Raw genomic sequence first — 15175 nt, 5'->3', positions numbered from 1 at the left:
ACTAAAATAGCCTATAGACAATAATGAGCAATAATAATTCACCACATTGCATAGGATGATGATGACAAATTCAAGCGCACAGCTTCGCCTAATTAATTATTAATTTGTTTAGTTATATCATTTATAATTTGAATTATACATGAACACCACCAATAAACTTCGGGTAATAAAAAAAAAAGGTTTTATTCATTAGCCTACATCAGATCTGATTTTTCTTCTTCTTCAGGAAACAGGCAGACTAGAATAAATAGCATAAGCGAACAATACACGATAGAAATGGCAAAACAAAAGTTATATAATTAATCCAAATTTTGAACAATTATGAGTAACATTTGGATAAAACGTCTAAATATGATATATTGATCGCCGTCAGATGCTGAGCCAACAGGACGCTTTACTTATCTCCCCACCATCAGACTCTCCATCGCTCATGGCATTTAGTGCTTCTTATACCTCTTCAGCATTCATAAATCGCCTACTTTTACTCATTTTGTCTTTATTTATGAAACTGATAACCGCTAATTCAGTGAGTGAAAGGTGTTGCCTAGTACTATGTTAAAACATAAGCAGCACGAAAATGACAGCGCGAACATACAGGCGTAATATAGCGGTTAAATTTGACCCGCGCTGGCGCTTATAGGTAAAAATGCCCTGTTTTTTGATCTGGTTTTATCTAAACAGTTTTTAACAACAGGGGATTGTAAATCACACACTTTTAGTAAAAGAGACTTGGATGTTTTATTAAAACTATTTTATGTACGATTTAAACCGTATGTTGTACGGTTCTAGTGTTAAGGAGACATGCAAAACTTGCAGTGTTGGGGTGCCTCCAGGACCAAGGTTGGGAACCACTGATATTATGCAATGCAATGCAATGCAATGCAATGTAATATATCAGGGCAGTATAAGTCATTAATCTGCATTTTTACTTTTTTGCAGTGAATGTTTGGTCATAATGTAATAGATTGTAATGTAATGTAATGTAATACAATACAATAAAATATAATATAATATTCATTGTATTAGTCGTCTGTTTGTGTGTATACAAACCTTATTTCACCATAGATACAGACAGCGGCAAGCAATCGCCATGGTGACCGTGGAATGGCAAAACATAGCAATACAACGCCACAAATCATGCAGTGAATCACAAACATTCCCGCCAACTCTAATTTCACCTAACTGTAATCGTAACCCATCTGGTCTAAGCATAATAATCAAATAATATATATATTTAAGGATTTTGATCATAAATAAAGTACAAACACATCATTTAAAATTTTTAGTTTTAAAATTGAAAAAAATTTTTTTTAAATTTTTTTAATTAAACATACAATAAACTCCAATCCCTGAGATTCATTTTGCCATAATCCTTCACTAAATGCTAAAAATCCACTTTTACAGCAATTCCACGTCCATAAAGTAACCTAAATTGCACAGATCATCACATTAACATAACCCATCCAAGCACTCACCTGTGATGTCAAACCACAAGGAGGCGGAGCCTTGCTGTTGAGCGGACACCACGCCTACGATGTCTGCCACTTTGTCGCTTTCCATGACAGTGAAATTATAAAGCTGCTCATCGAAGGCAAGAGGAACAGGGCTGGGCGGTGGACGGCGGATCCACTCGATGTGCAAACGAGCCGTCGCCCAGCGCTGAGGACGTCCATTATCCACAGCCTTCACCTGCGGTCAGAGGTTAAACACACATCAGGAAGACAAGAATACCAGGCAAGTGAACATTAAAAGGACTGAACTGAAATGGAAGAATGCATCCAGTACTGACCTTTGCACTGAATGCAAACAAAAGAACAAACCTTTTACAAGAAATAGGAATTTAAAATGTCAACTCCCTCATTAAGAGAATTGAGCTGATATATGTGCTGAGAGTTTTACAAGACCTGGAAATTATTATCTTTGAGTTTACACTTCTGAGAATATTTCTTATCCTATCACACACATATATATATATATATATATATATATATATATATATATATATATATGGTTTATATAATTCCAGTTAGGTGGGGGAAAAAATAAAAAAAAATAGATCATACCATTTCAAGGTGGTCAAGCTCGTTTATGTCAGGTAGTGTGGTGCATTACCAAAGTGGTTTAACAGCTCTAAACAGCATGGCCAAGATGGTCTATCAAGTTTATCATTATTTTTTATTTTATATTTTAATTTTATTAATTTTTTCTATTTTATTTTATTATTCTATTTTCTATTTATATAATTTTAGTTATTATTTTATTATTTTTATTATTAACTTAATTTTTTTCTATTTTATTCTATGGTATTCTTTTTATTCTTTTATTATTATATTTTATATTATTAATGTTTTGTCTTGATTTATTATTCTTTTTTATTTTATTTTATTTTGTTTTATTTTTATTTTCTTAGTTTTAATTAAATTTTCTTATTTATACTTGTATTGTTTTTACTTTATTTGTTATTATTTTATTTTATTTTTTTAATTAAATTTTAGTCACATAATATAAAACGCTATTTCGTATTATAATCACATACATGTGCGAGATTAAAGGTGCATTCACGCTATATCGGAATTCCCGTAATTACGAGATTCCAACTTGTAAAAAGCGTTCACGTTCTCATAAAACTCGTAATTACAAATTGTGAACTGGGAGTTTTCTGAGAGCTACGAATTGTACCACGTGACCGCTATACCACCTGACCACCACAGGCTCTGTTTAGGCGTTGATAGTGTTGCCATAGGAAAGCATAATTCCGAGTCCGAGGACGTGAACAGCTCCGAGTAGAACGTCACGTGCTGTCATCTCGAAATTACAGTAATTACGATATGGCGTGAACGCAGCATAACTTCATTCAGAAGCTCAAGGGTCAAAGGTGACTCACGGTAAGAATATCATAGGTTCCAGCTGTGAACTGTTTCTTGGGCGATGAAACCACACCAGTTTTGGCGTCGATTACAAATTTCCCGTCCTCGTTGCCATCAACGATGCTGTAGGAGAGTTCAGCGTTGGCGCCCAGGTCTTGGTCATAGGCGAACACCCGATATATAGGAGCGCCTCGCTGTTTACGGGTGCGCTCGGGTAAACGGACCTGGTACACCTTCTCTGGAAACGTTGGTTTGTTATCGTTAACATCCAACACTTGGATCACCACCCATACTGTGGTGTGTCTGGGAGAAGGACCACCATCTGATACAGTCACCTGGACACAAAACCACAGCAATGAACATGAGGATAAAACTCACACTCACATTCACATTCAAAACACTAATGTTTTTGTAAGAAGTCTCTTATGCTCACCAAGGCTGCATTTATTTGATCAAAAATACAGTTAAATTATGAAATATTATGACAATTTAAAATACCTGTTTTGTTTGTAAATATATTTTAAAGTGTAATTTATTCCTGTGATCAAAGCTGAATTTTCAGCATCATTACTCCAGTCTTCAGTGTCACATGATCTTTCAGAAATCATTCTAATATGCTGATTTGCTGCTCAAGAAATATTTTAATTTAATTTAATTTAATTGTGGGGCAAGTTGCAGATTTGCTCAGATCAAACTTGAAGCATGCGTAATAGCATAAGAGATGCTTGCCTTAGTAAACACTACTATTCATGGTAAAACCCGATTATACAGTAGATGGACAGGAAAGGAGAAATAAGATTCTCTTTGCATCTGATCTTCTACATAATTTTTCTCTTCAGAGAATGGAGTGATGATGAGCCATGTTCTGCTTTTCTCTCATTTCCTGTTTCTGTCATTCGATCCATTTTTCTTTTTTATTAGCAAACATGCCCATCGCTCATCCACCAATCAGCATGGCCGCACGTGGCCACCGGCCAATCAGAAGACTGCCGTGGAACATTTAAATAATACAATAAAATAAAAAAAGACAAGGTGTGCGCCATCCATCTTGGCAGCAACAACAGAACGATTAATTCAATTCACTTTATTCATTTCCTTTCACAGACTACTGTGCCACGCCTGTACAAATTCAATCTGTCTGTCTGAGAGAAAGAGAGAGGGAGCAATAAATTTGAAAAAAGAGGGGGGGCTGTAATAAATTAAAGGGGCGTTTGGTCTGTGTAATGTTTGGGTGTTAAGGGATCACACGGTGAACGGGTAAGTGACAAGTTCGCTCTCAAAAGATCAACATGACAAATCGGTTTTATTACAAACACAAAAACACCCACTCGAAATCATTCACTTTGGCACTTAAGCATACACTAACAGACTAGCAGAGCAAGCATTTTGAATTTCAAACAGGCGTCTATAGGACTCAATCAGAACACGTCGATAATCTTGCGTTCATATGAAGGGAAAATTGTCGTAATTCTCCCGTCTCTCACAAAATTGATCTGCAATTTGGAGGGGGTACAAATTAGCATGGATCGCAGCTCTGTGTGTGAACGTGGGTTAGCATGAGTGTGTCTCACCTCCAGTACGTGCTCAGCCTGTTGTTCACGATCCAGTTTCCGAGAGGTTGTGGTAATCAGACCTGCAAAACACAAAATCACTCGTTTCAGCAGGCGCTTTATAAATATCCTTTGACCCAACCAACTCTAACTACAAGTAATGACAGTGATTTAAGTTTCACAACCTTTTCAAGATGAACTTCACTGAAAGTAATGACTAGATGAATGCAGCAACTTAGTAGTTTACTTGCCACTGTTTTGTGGCACACATATTTATTTAATCACAAAAGCACTAATAGAAACACATGAAAAAAATAATATAACAATTATTAAATAAAAAAACATATAACACACACACACACACACACACACACATACATTCATACATACATACATACATATATATATATATATATATATATATATATATATTAGTGCTGTCAAACGATTAATCGCATCCAAAATAAAAGTTTTTGTTTACATAATATATGTATGTGTGTACTGTGTATACTTATTATGTATATATAAATACACACACATACAGTATATATTTAAAAAATATTTGCATGTATATACATTTATATACTTATATTTTATATTATATATAAATATATTTAATATATAAACATAACATATTTTTCTTAAATATATACATGCATGTGTTTGTATTTATATATACATTATAAATATACACAGTATACATACATCTATGAACAAAAACTTTTATTTTGAATGCGATTAATCGAGATTAATCATTTGACAGCACTAATATATATATATATGAAAAACACCGAAAGATATAATTTAAACAAAACTAATAAATAATGAAAAGCAAAAATAAAGTACACAATAAATGATAAAATTTTAATTGTAATGTTTCATACCATACAAAATAAAGTTGAACACTTGAAAAAAAATTTTTTTTTATTATTGCTACAATAATCAATTTTTGCTATAGAGATTTTTATTTATTTATTTATTTTACTTTTGCAGCCCTACTGTTGTGCTCCTACAGTAATGTTCTCCGTGGCACGTCAAAGTGCCTGCAGGTCCTTAAGTATGCTTTCTGATCAGGTGCATCGCAGGGCGCCCCATCACTGACCCATATCAGAGATGAAGAGACACATGAGGAGGAAGAGAAAGAGAGAGGGCGGCTGTGTTGAACCAAGTCACAGTGGCGCAGGGCACTTGTAATGAGAGAGAGAAAAAACGGAAGGGGAAAACAAAAAGAACAGGAGAGGACGGGGACGTGGGGGCAAACAAAAAGACCAGAGACAAAAGTTTGCTGATGACATCATGTCTGTAACACACACACACACACACACACACACACACAGTCTGTTTGAGGCCCCATCGGGTAATTGCTGCTACCTGAATAGGGTTTACTGGTCATAGTGGGCAAGCGGGGTGACCCATATCAGAGATGAAGAGACACATGAGGAGGAAGAGAAAGAGAGAGGGCGGCTGTGTTGAACCAAGTCACAGTGGCGCAGGGCACTTGTAATGAGAGAGAGAAAAAACGGAAGGGGAAAACAAAAAGAACAGGAGAGGACGGGGACGTGGGGGCAAACAAAAAGACCAGAGACAAAAGTTTGCTGATGACATCATGTCTGTAACACACACACACACACACACACACACACACACACACACACAGTCTGTTTGAGGCCCCATCGGGTAATTGCTGCTACCTGAATAGGGTTTACTGGTCATAGTGGGCAAGCGGGGCCTTAACGTCTCCAGACTTCTGATCTCATCGTCATGGCAACCAGAGGCTCGGTTACACAGCTACCACTCTGGACCGGCGTGTGTGGGAAAGTAAGTCGCATATGGGGGGGAAAAACGGACGGATTAGAGCTCTAACGTTGGACGCCGAACACCCACGCATGCTTTTTATGCGACGTCTATAATATAGGGTACTCAAAAAAACAAATATGCCATAAACAATCCCCCAGACGCAGACTTTCATAGTTGAAACTCTCTCTTAAAGGGATAGTTCACCCAAAAAAAGTAAATTCTGTCATCATTTATTCACCCTCATGTCATTCCTAACCTGAGTTTCTTCTTCTGTTGAGTACTGCAGAAGATATTTTGAAAGATGTTGGTAACCAAACAGTTTTTTTTGAAGCCATTGACTTCCATAATATGGAAAAAAAATACAATGCTGCCATCAACTCATTGGTTACCAACATTCTCCAAAATATCTTCTTTTGTGCTCAAGAGAGGAAAGAAACTCACACAAGAGGGTGAGTAAATGATGACAGAATTTTCATTTTTGGGTGATCTATCCCTTTAACCTACTTTTAACTAACAGCAATGGATTTGCTAATGAGGGTGTCTTTGTATAAGGATCCAATCAGTGAGAATGAATGCGCTTAGCTAAAGAACAGCTGCATTCACTGGAATTAGCATATTAATTAGAGAGACGAGTGATTACAAGCAATTAACTAAAACAGCAACAGTATACAACAGCATACCTATACAGGCCAGTTATCTGTTGCGTTTAGAATATGCATGAGTTTGGGATTATTTGATGATGGCCACATGCATTTATTTCACGGTGCATTTGTCTTTGTGTTCCTCCACGGTTGTTAGAGTTCACACGGGAGGCCTTGATTTCCCAAGAAACTCGTTGTGGATAAAAGTAACGTCAAAACCTTTGAAAACTGCCGGTGTTGCGTGTGTTTTGTGCGTCGAATGGCTGCAGGTGGGAATTTGCCAATATGAGTGTGTCTGTGATTCATTGGCGGGGTCGGCGTCATAAATTCGAAACGCGCACCAAAGGAACGTAAACCGGCCACACACACACGCTGAGATCACACTGCATCCATAAATCAACAGCCGTCTTGCAAAGACAAAGAAACAAGAGAGTGGCAGATTTCAGCAAAGGCGATTCATGCTGGTTTTTAAATTGCACACTTTTTTAAAGGGGCCATTTACTATGGGATTACAATTCTGCCACAATTCTGCGAAAGATCATATTTTGAGCGTGCAAAAGTGCGTTTTGCAAGCACGCGAACTGAGTTTTGTGGAGAAAATGTTTGTCTCGCAAAAGAAGAAAGTATTTAGAGAGCACGGAAATCAATTTTGCATTTAAAATACGTTTTTGGATGTGTGCAGACCTTCTTTTTTGCGCGTGCAACGTTTCACTAGCTTGCTCACCTGATGCCCGCCCTCAGTGCTCGCTAAATGCCAACAGCTCGCGTGCTCAACACAACCCAGCGTTACAATGTGCCATAATTCAATATTTCTCATGGGCATTTAATAATTTTTGACTTTCAGTCTGAGTTAAATCTCTTTTTTGGTTAATTGTATCAGTAAAAGAAAATCTGCTTAATAATCATGCACACCTGATTATAAGACATTTTTCACTTCCTGCCTTCATGAATAATTATATATCAATTATAAATTATTTAATAGTAGTTATTAAGATTGATGTCGTTTGGAATTGGTCAAATGTGCTTGGAAAAAAATATGATCAGAATATCAACTTGCATAATAATTATGCATGCACTGTATTTTTCCTCTTCTGCTGTCGAGGTAATGCAAGAAATGTTGAGATTGGTTGTCAAGGCAGCCAATCAGAATTTAGTAGCCTCGGTCTCTGATTGGCTGGAATTATGGCACATTGTAACGCTGGGTTGTGTTGAGCACGCGAGCTGTTGACATTTAGCGAGCACTGAGGGCGGGCATCAGGTGAGCAAGCTAGTGAAATATTGCACGCGCAAAGGAGAAGGTCTGCACACATCCAAAAACTTATTTTAAATGTAAAATTGATTTCCGTGCGTTTGAAATACTTTCTTCTTTGCGAGACAAACATTTTCTCCTCAAAACTCAGTTTGTGCGCGTGCAAAACGCACTTTTGCGCGCTCAAAATATGATCTTTCGCGCGTTTTTGAAAATGCAACCGTTATCGTTTCTGTGTAAACACCCAATACGGGAATCTTTGAAAACGGTGACGTAATGCGCGTGCGTAATATGTGTTAGGTATGTAGACATGCGCAGTACGTGTCGATTTTAAAAGGCCAGCGCGAACAAACATACACAACAATGGTGGAGTACATGGTACTGTTGTTGCTGCTCAAGAGTTTGCTAACGCTTCTTCAGCAAAGTGTGGATTTACTTCACCAATATTACAACCAACAGCGGAGACGCATCATATACACACGACAACAGGTACTGTTTACTAACAAGGTGACAGCGCCAACTACTGGCCTGGCATTCGTAATATAGCGTTTTTGGCCGTTTTCGCGGATATGTGTAAACGCGAATCGTTTTGAAAACGTTGTTGTGTATACGTGAAACTTTAAAAAAATTCAAGGGAAAAATTTTTTCGTTTTTGACTACATCGTTGTCGTGTAAACATAGCCTAAATTGCATCCATAATTTATATCGAGCTTTTGCGCTGTCGTTCATGCGAATTAAAAAACTTTAGCACAGTCTTACACAGTTAATTTTTTTAATAAACAACTTTATTAAACAAGGTTATTTAAATCAATACTTTGATCAAGTATATGTCATAAATGCTTTGAGCCAGTGGTTATCAACATTTTGAACTTGTTGTCCAACACAAAACTGAGCAGCTCAGATATTTTTACTATTTACGCTTTAATTATGATTGCTACTTGTTTTCGAGCTATTTTTTATAAAGAGAAACTGGAATCATAGATATATTAAGTAGTTATCCAGGATTCATTCTGTAATTCCAGGCATTTCAAGTGTACGTCTTCGATTGATCAGTTTACATCTTGATTTTGTGTTTAATTTGTATTTTTATTTAGATTAGTTTTATTTTTAATATATTATTATATATTAATATAAATGTAAAATATAGTATTAGAATATAATATATTAATATAACAGATTATTTTAACATTAATGATAATAATATAATTAATTTCATTTCATTTAAGTAATCCTGTAAAACCCGATCGACATTGCCCCACTTTTGCACTGCGTGTAAACATCTTCTGTCAGTTATTCAATGTGCTTGTCGCCATCAAAAAAATTAAAATAAATAAAGTAAAAATAACAATTAAATATATAATAAAAACTGCATAAATATATAAATATAAAATAATTTTTGAAGAAGTAATGCAAACAGTAAAGGCACAAAACATTTTATGCAAGTACTTAAATTCAAATATTTTCAACTACATAAACTTTCAAAATGTCTTCTTTTAGGACTATGAACGATTAAAGTAAAAGTTATCATAGGAACAAATATTTACAACTATGTCTAATAAATCACACTTCCATTCAAAAGTCTTGTTTTTGCATAAGTCTCTTTTGCTCACCAAGTCTGCATTTATTTGATTAAAAATACAGTAAAAACAGTAATATTGTGAAATATTACAGTTAAAAATAAATGTTTTCTATTTTAATATATTTCAAAATGTAATTTATTGTTGTGATCACAGCGGAATTTTCTTCAACAGTCTTCAGTGTCACATGATCCTTCAGAAATCATTCTAATATACTGATTTTCTGCTCAAGAAACAGTTTATGATTATTATCAATGTTGAAAACAGTTGTGTTGTTCATATTTTTGTGGAAACCATGATAAAAAAAAAATACTGTATTTAAAATATATTTTTTTATAACATTATAAATGTCTTAACTGTCACTTTTGATCAATTATTCATCTTTGCTGAATAAAATACTAACTGATAAAAAAATGTCATTGATCATGTGACTAATACAAAAGTTGCTTCCACTGAATCACAACATTCACAAAAACTTTTGGTACTCCAAGTTTCGTATTCACAATAATTGTATTTTTTTATTCAGAATAATTTGTAATAAAAAAATTCCAAAATTAAGCATTAACACTGGCCGTGAGTGTGTGCATATGTTTCTTGGGTATATTTCTGGCCTGATTCTGTCAATACATTATAGATAAAACGTAAGGCTTCATAAAGAAACGTCACAAGAGAAGTACTTTAAAGATATGGCTTATTACTGCTCCTCAGGCCATGCTATCACAGAAATGACGAACGATGCTTTTGATAAAACTCTGGGAGTCGTCTATTATTCCAAATGATCCATTATGGAGGATAATCAGAACGATCGCAATCATGGTGAGCAGGATGAATGCGGATATCTGCGCCGCATCGCTGGTTCAGGAACAGTGAAAACAGGGTGTTTACATGCTGTAGAAGATGCAGTGATTATCGAGCCGCAGCACACACTGAGTGTGTGCATATGTTTCTTGGGTATATTTCTGGCCTGATTCTGTCAATACATTATAGATAAAACGTAAGGCTTCATAAAGAAACGTCACAAGAGAAGTACTTTAAAGATATGGCTTATTACTGCTCCTCAGGCCATGCTATCACAGAAATGACGAACGATGCTTTTGATAAAACTCTGGGAGTCGTCTATTATTCCAAATGATCCATTATGGAGGATAATCAGAATGATCGCAATCATGGTGAGCAGGATGAATGCGGATATCTGCGCCACATCGCTGGTTCAGGAACAGTGAAAACAGGGTGTTTACATGCTGTAGAAGATGCAGTGATTATCGAGCCGCAGCACACAGAGAGAGAGAGCTATTCTTAGAGTCTTTCATCACGAGGAGGAAGACAGAACAGAGCGAGAGAAAGACGGAAGGATGCTAAGGAGTTGCAGGGGGACGGAATGGAAGAGTAAGAAACCGAGAAAGAGACAAAAAGACACGTAAGGCCTTGTGAACGAGAGAATGGGAGGGTGATACAGTGAGAGAGGGAGGAGAGGAAGGTGTTAGGAAGGGATAAGAGAGAGATGAGAGAGGATGAGACGGAGGGGGAGGAAAGACGAGGAGGAGAACTTGGGGTTGGAGGAGACTAAACGCGAATGTGTGAAACCTGCAGACGAGATTTAAAAAGACGCAAATTACTGCTGAGACAAGCAGAAGAGAGACAGAGTGAGCCAATTGAAGAGTTTAAAGCTGAAAATGAGCAATATTGTAGAAGCGGGCAGCATTTTGACGACTCTTGACCCTCCATCGGTCCACACAACTATTCATCTGTCCAAATAGACTGTGACTGATGAGTGAATAAAATCTGGTTAGGAACCGCTACATAATGCATGGTTAGACTCACATGAACGACAGTCTGGCCCTGGCTGTTTTTACTAGATGTAAGTGAATGAAATGAAAGACGTTGTGTGCTCGACTGAAGCGACGAAAGAGACAAAAAGACACGTAAGGCCTTGTGAACGAGAGAATGGGAGGGTGATACAGTGAGAGAGGGAGGAGAGGAAGGTGTTAGGAAGGGATAAGAGAGAGATGAGAGAGGATGAGACGGAGGGGGAGGAAAGACGAGGAGGAGAACTTGGGGTTGGAGGAGACTAAACGCGAATGTGTGAAACCTGCAGACGAGATTTAAAAAGACGCAAATTACTGCTGAGACAAGCAGAAGAGAGACAGAGTGAGCCAATTGAAGAGTTTAAAGCTGAAAATGAGCAATATTGTAGAAGCGGGCAGCATTTTGACGACTCTTGACCCTCCATCGGTCCACACAACTATTCATCTGTCCAAATAGACTGTGACTGACGAGTGAATAAAATCTGGTTAGGAACCGCTACATAATGCATGGTTAGACTCACATGAACGACAGTCTGGCCCTGGCTGTTTTTACTAGATGTAAGTGAATGAAATGAAAGACGTTATGTGCTCGACTGAAGCGATTGTCTAATAATGATGGAAGTGTTTGTGTTTAGTTCTCCTCCTCTGATCTGACGTGCTGTCGCCTCGTCTACACGGAGAGTCTTTTTACTGACTGCAGAGCAGCTTTTAACTTTTAACTCGGTGGAAACCCACAGAAATTCATTTGAAAAGATTTTTTCCCCCTACAGAATCCCATACGGGACACATGCATGATCTGTTACATGCTTTTTTTTTGTTTTGATGTTGTTATGAGAGGTAGCATTTCCCATAGACATTGGCTAAGATATGATATGAGTATAAATGCAAATGAAAATATGCAAGGAAAAACTTTCTTTTATATAAATACATATACAGGCTTATACATATACAATAATATTACATATTGCATTATGTATTAGTTATGTATTGTGTATTATTAAATAAAATAGAATTAAATACATTTATTTAGGATTTTTATTAGCATTAATATAATATCATATAAAAAAATAAACCACCACCACCAACATAAAAAATAAAAGAAAACAACGAATAATGATGATGGTGATGATAATAATAATAATAATTATTATTATAATTATAATTATTATTAAACATAATAGCAAAATTAAAAATGAGAATGATAATAATAAAATGCAATTATCATTTTTTATTTATATTTTATTATGCTGTTATTTTTGGTTTATTTCTTATATTATATTAATGCTAATAAAAATATTATATGTTATTAGTTAACCTAACAGCAAAATAACAAGAACAACAACAACAATAATAATAATAATAATAATAATTATTATTATTATTTAATAATATAACTATTGCTTGCATATTCTGTAAATTATAATCAATGTGATGATAATAACAACAATAATATTATTATTATCATAATTATTAATAACAATAACAACAACAATACTAAACACTTTTTTTTTTATGTGGGGTTGGTTGGCCCTATGTTGCAGTTTCTTTGTTATACTTTTGAAAGGATGCAGTGAATGTAATTATTTTGCACCAAGCTTAGATGTTTTTATTCTTTACCTCTGCTGGCCTTTTATTTGTTGCCTGAATTCAGTATTGATACCAGAGTCTTTCTGGCATTGATCAACTGAGTTGTTTACGGTTTGTGTATAAACTCCTCTGTTACAAACACATCTGCAAAACCAATAAAGTGTACAAGCAACGTCCCCCATGACAGTGAAGAAATCTTTCAGAAGCATGTGTAAACTATCATAAGAGACCTCACATTTCTCAATGTAGGGATCAGACTACAACTTTAACTGTCCCAGCAGATGTGTTAGGCTGTCGAGGGAGCATACAAACAAGAAGTGCAGTGGTGTCTAGAGAGTCTTGTGAAAGAACTAAAGATGGTTTGTTTTGGAGTCCCTTCACAAAAAGCTGCAGTGCATCATCAAAATACCCTCAAAACATCTGCCGCCAACCATGCTGACTACACAGTACACACACTTTCAAAAAACACACACCCTGGCTCTGTTTTCTCAGAAATGTGTCAATAAATAAACATTTCCTTGCGGCACGCACAAACTTTAGTGACACAAAGATGACATTAATTAAACACACACACACACACACACACACACACAACAAGGTCTGAATTTACAAAGCTGTGCATCATGTTCTTCCTACGGAGTACGCTTGAAAAGAAACATTATGAAAATCAACTTGGCTATCTCAGAAACATCAATTTCAACTCTGCTTTATAGGAGAATAATAAAATGACCCCTCCGTTCACCTCTAAAGTCATCTTTACTGTACTGCCCAATACTTCCCTCAATAGTTCCCTCCTCATATGTACTTTATTTAAACCTGGAATTGAATGAAGTTTCCTGAGAGCGGTAATTTTATCTCTCTCTGTGCGCTAGGCATATTTGACTCGGCATCAATAATTCATGTAATCTATATACATAAACAGACAAACAAGTTTCCAAATAAAAGCCCAACAAACAGAGTTGCAGTGTGTGTGCCAGCTAGATGGTGATGTATAATCGTCTCTGTTACACACATACATTTAAACATGATGAGGCTGAAAGGCCTTTCTCATGATGCTGACAGGTGAGAGCAGAGGCCAGGCCTGCATCCGTCTGATTAACATTTAAACTGCTTTCAACATAAACAAATACACGACTGAAATCAAGCAGTACACACTTCTGCAAGAGAGAGAGAGAGAGAGAGCAATAGATAGAACAATAATGATAGAATGATAGAACGATAGATAGAACAACAAACAGACAGATAGAATGATAGAACGATAGATAGAACGATAGATAGATAGAACGATAGATAGATAGATAGATAGATAGATAGATCAACAGACAGACAGACAGATAGATAGATATATAGATCGATAGATAGAACAACAGACAGACAGACAGACAGACAGACAGATAGATAGATAGATATATAGATAGATAGATCAACAGACAGACAGATATATAGATATATAGATAGACAGACAGACAGACAGACAGACAGACAGACAGATAGACAGATAGATAGATAGATAGATAGATAGATAGATAGATAGATAGATAGATAGATAGATAGATAGATAGATAGATAGATAGATAGATAGATAGATAGATAGATAGATAGATAGATAGATAGATAGATAGATAGATAGATAGATAGATAGATAGATAGATAGATAGATAGATAGATAGATAGATAGATAGATAGATAGATAGATAGATAGATAGATAGATAGATAGATAGATAGATAGATAGATAGATAGATAGATAGATAGATAGATAGATAGATAGATAGATAGATAGATAGATAGATAGATAGATAGATAGATAGATAGATAGATAGATAGATAGATAGATAGATAGATAGATAGATAGATAGATAGATAGATAGATAGATAGATAGATAGATAGATAGATAGATAGATAGATAGATAGATAGATAGAGATATATAGATAGAACAACAGATAGACAGACAGACAGACAGACAGATAGACAGAGATATATAGATAGAATAACAGATAGATAGACAGACAGACAGACAGACAGACAGACAGACAGACAGACAGACAGACAGACAGACAGACAGACAGACAGACAGACAGACAGACAGATAGATAGATAG

General features: G+C 35.8%; 1 protein-coding gene across 2 annotated transcripts in view; it reads right to left on the bottom strand.

The window, feature by feature from the left end:
• LOC107564369 (protocadherin Fat 3-like) overlaps positions 1–15175 on the bottom strand; it is a 101702-nt gene that overhangs the window by 65734 nt on the left and 20793 nt on the right. For both annotated transcript variants that reach the window (XM_016249430.1, XM_016249431.1), the window contains exons 4-6: positions 4439–4500; positions 2885–3202; positions 1476–1689 (exon numbers count right to left, since the gene is read on the bottom strand). In XM_016249430.1, the coding sequence (XP_016104916.1) occupies positions 1476–1689; positions 2885–3202; positions 4439–4500 (594 nt within the window). The remainder of the gene's footprint in view (positions 1–1475; positions 1690–2884; positions 3203–4438; positions 4501–15175) is intronic.

This window comes from Sinocyclocheilus grahami, unplaced genomic scaffold, assembly GCF_001515645.1.
Source record: "Sinocyclocheilus grahami isolate Dianchi unplaced genomic scaffold, SAMN03320097.WGS_v1.1 scaffold927.1, whole genome shotgun sequence".
Lineage (NCBI taxonomy): Eukaryota > Metazoa > Chordata > Actinopteri > Cypriniformes > Cyprinidae > Sinocyclocheilus > Sinocyclocheilus grahami.
The sequence above is the reverse complement of the archived record's forward strand: the minus strand, read 5'-3'. Positions and strand labels throughout refer to the sequence as shown.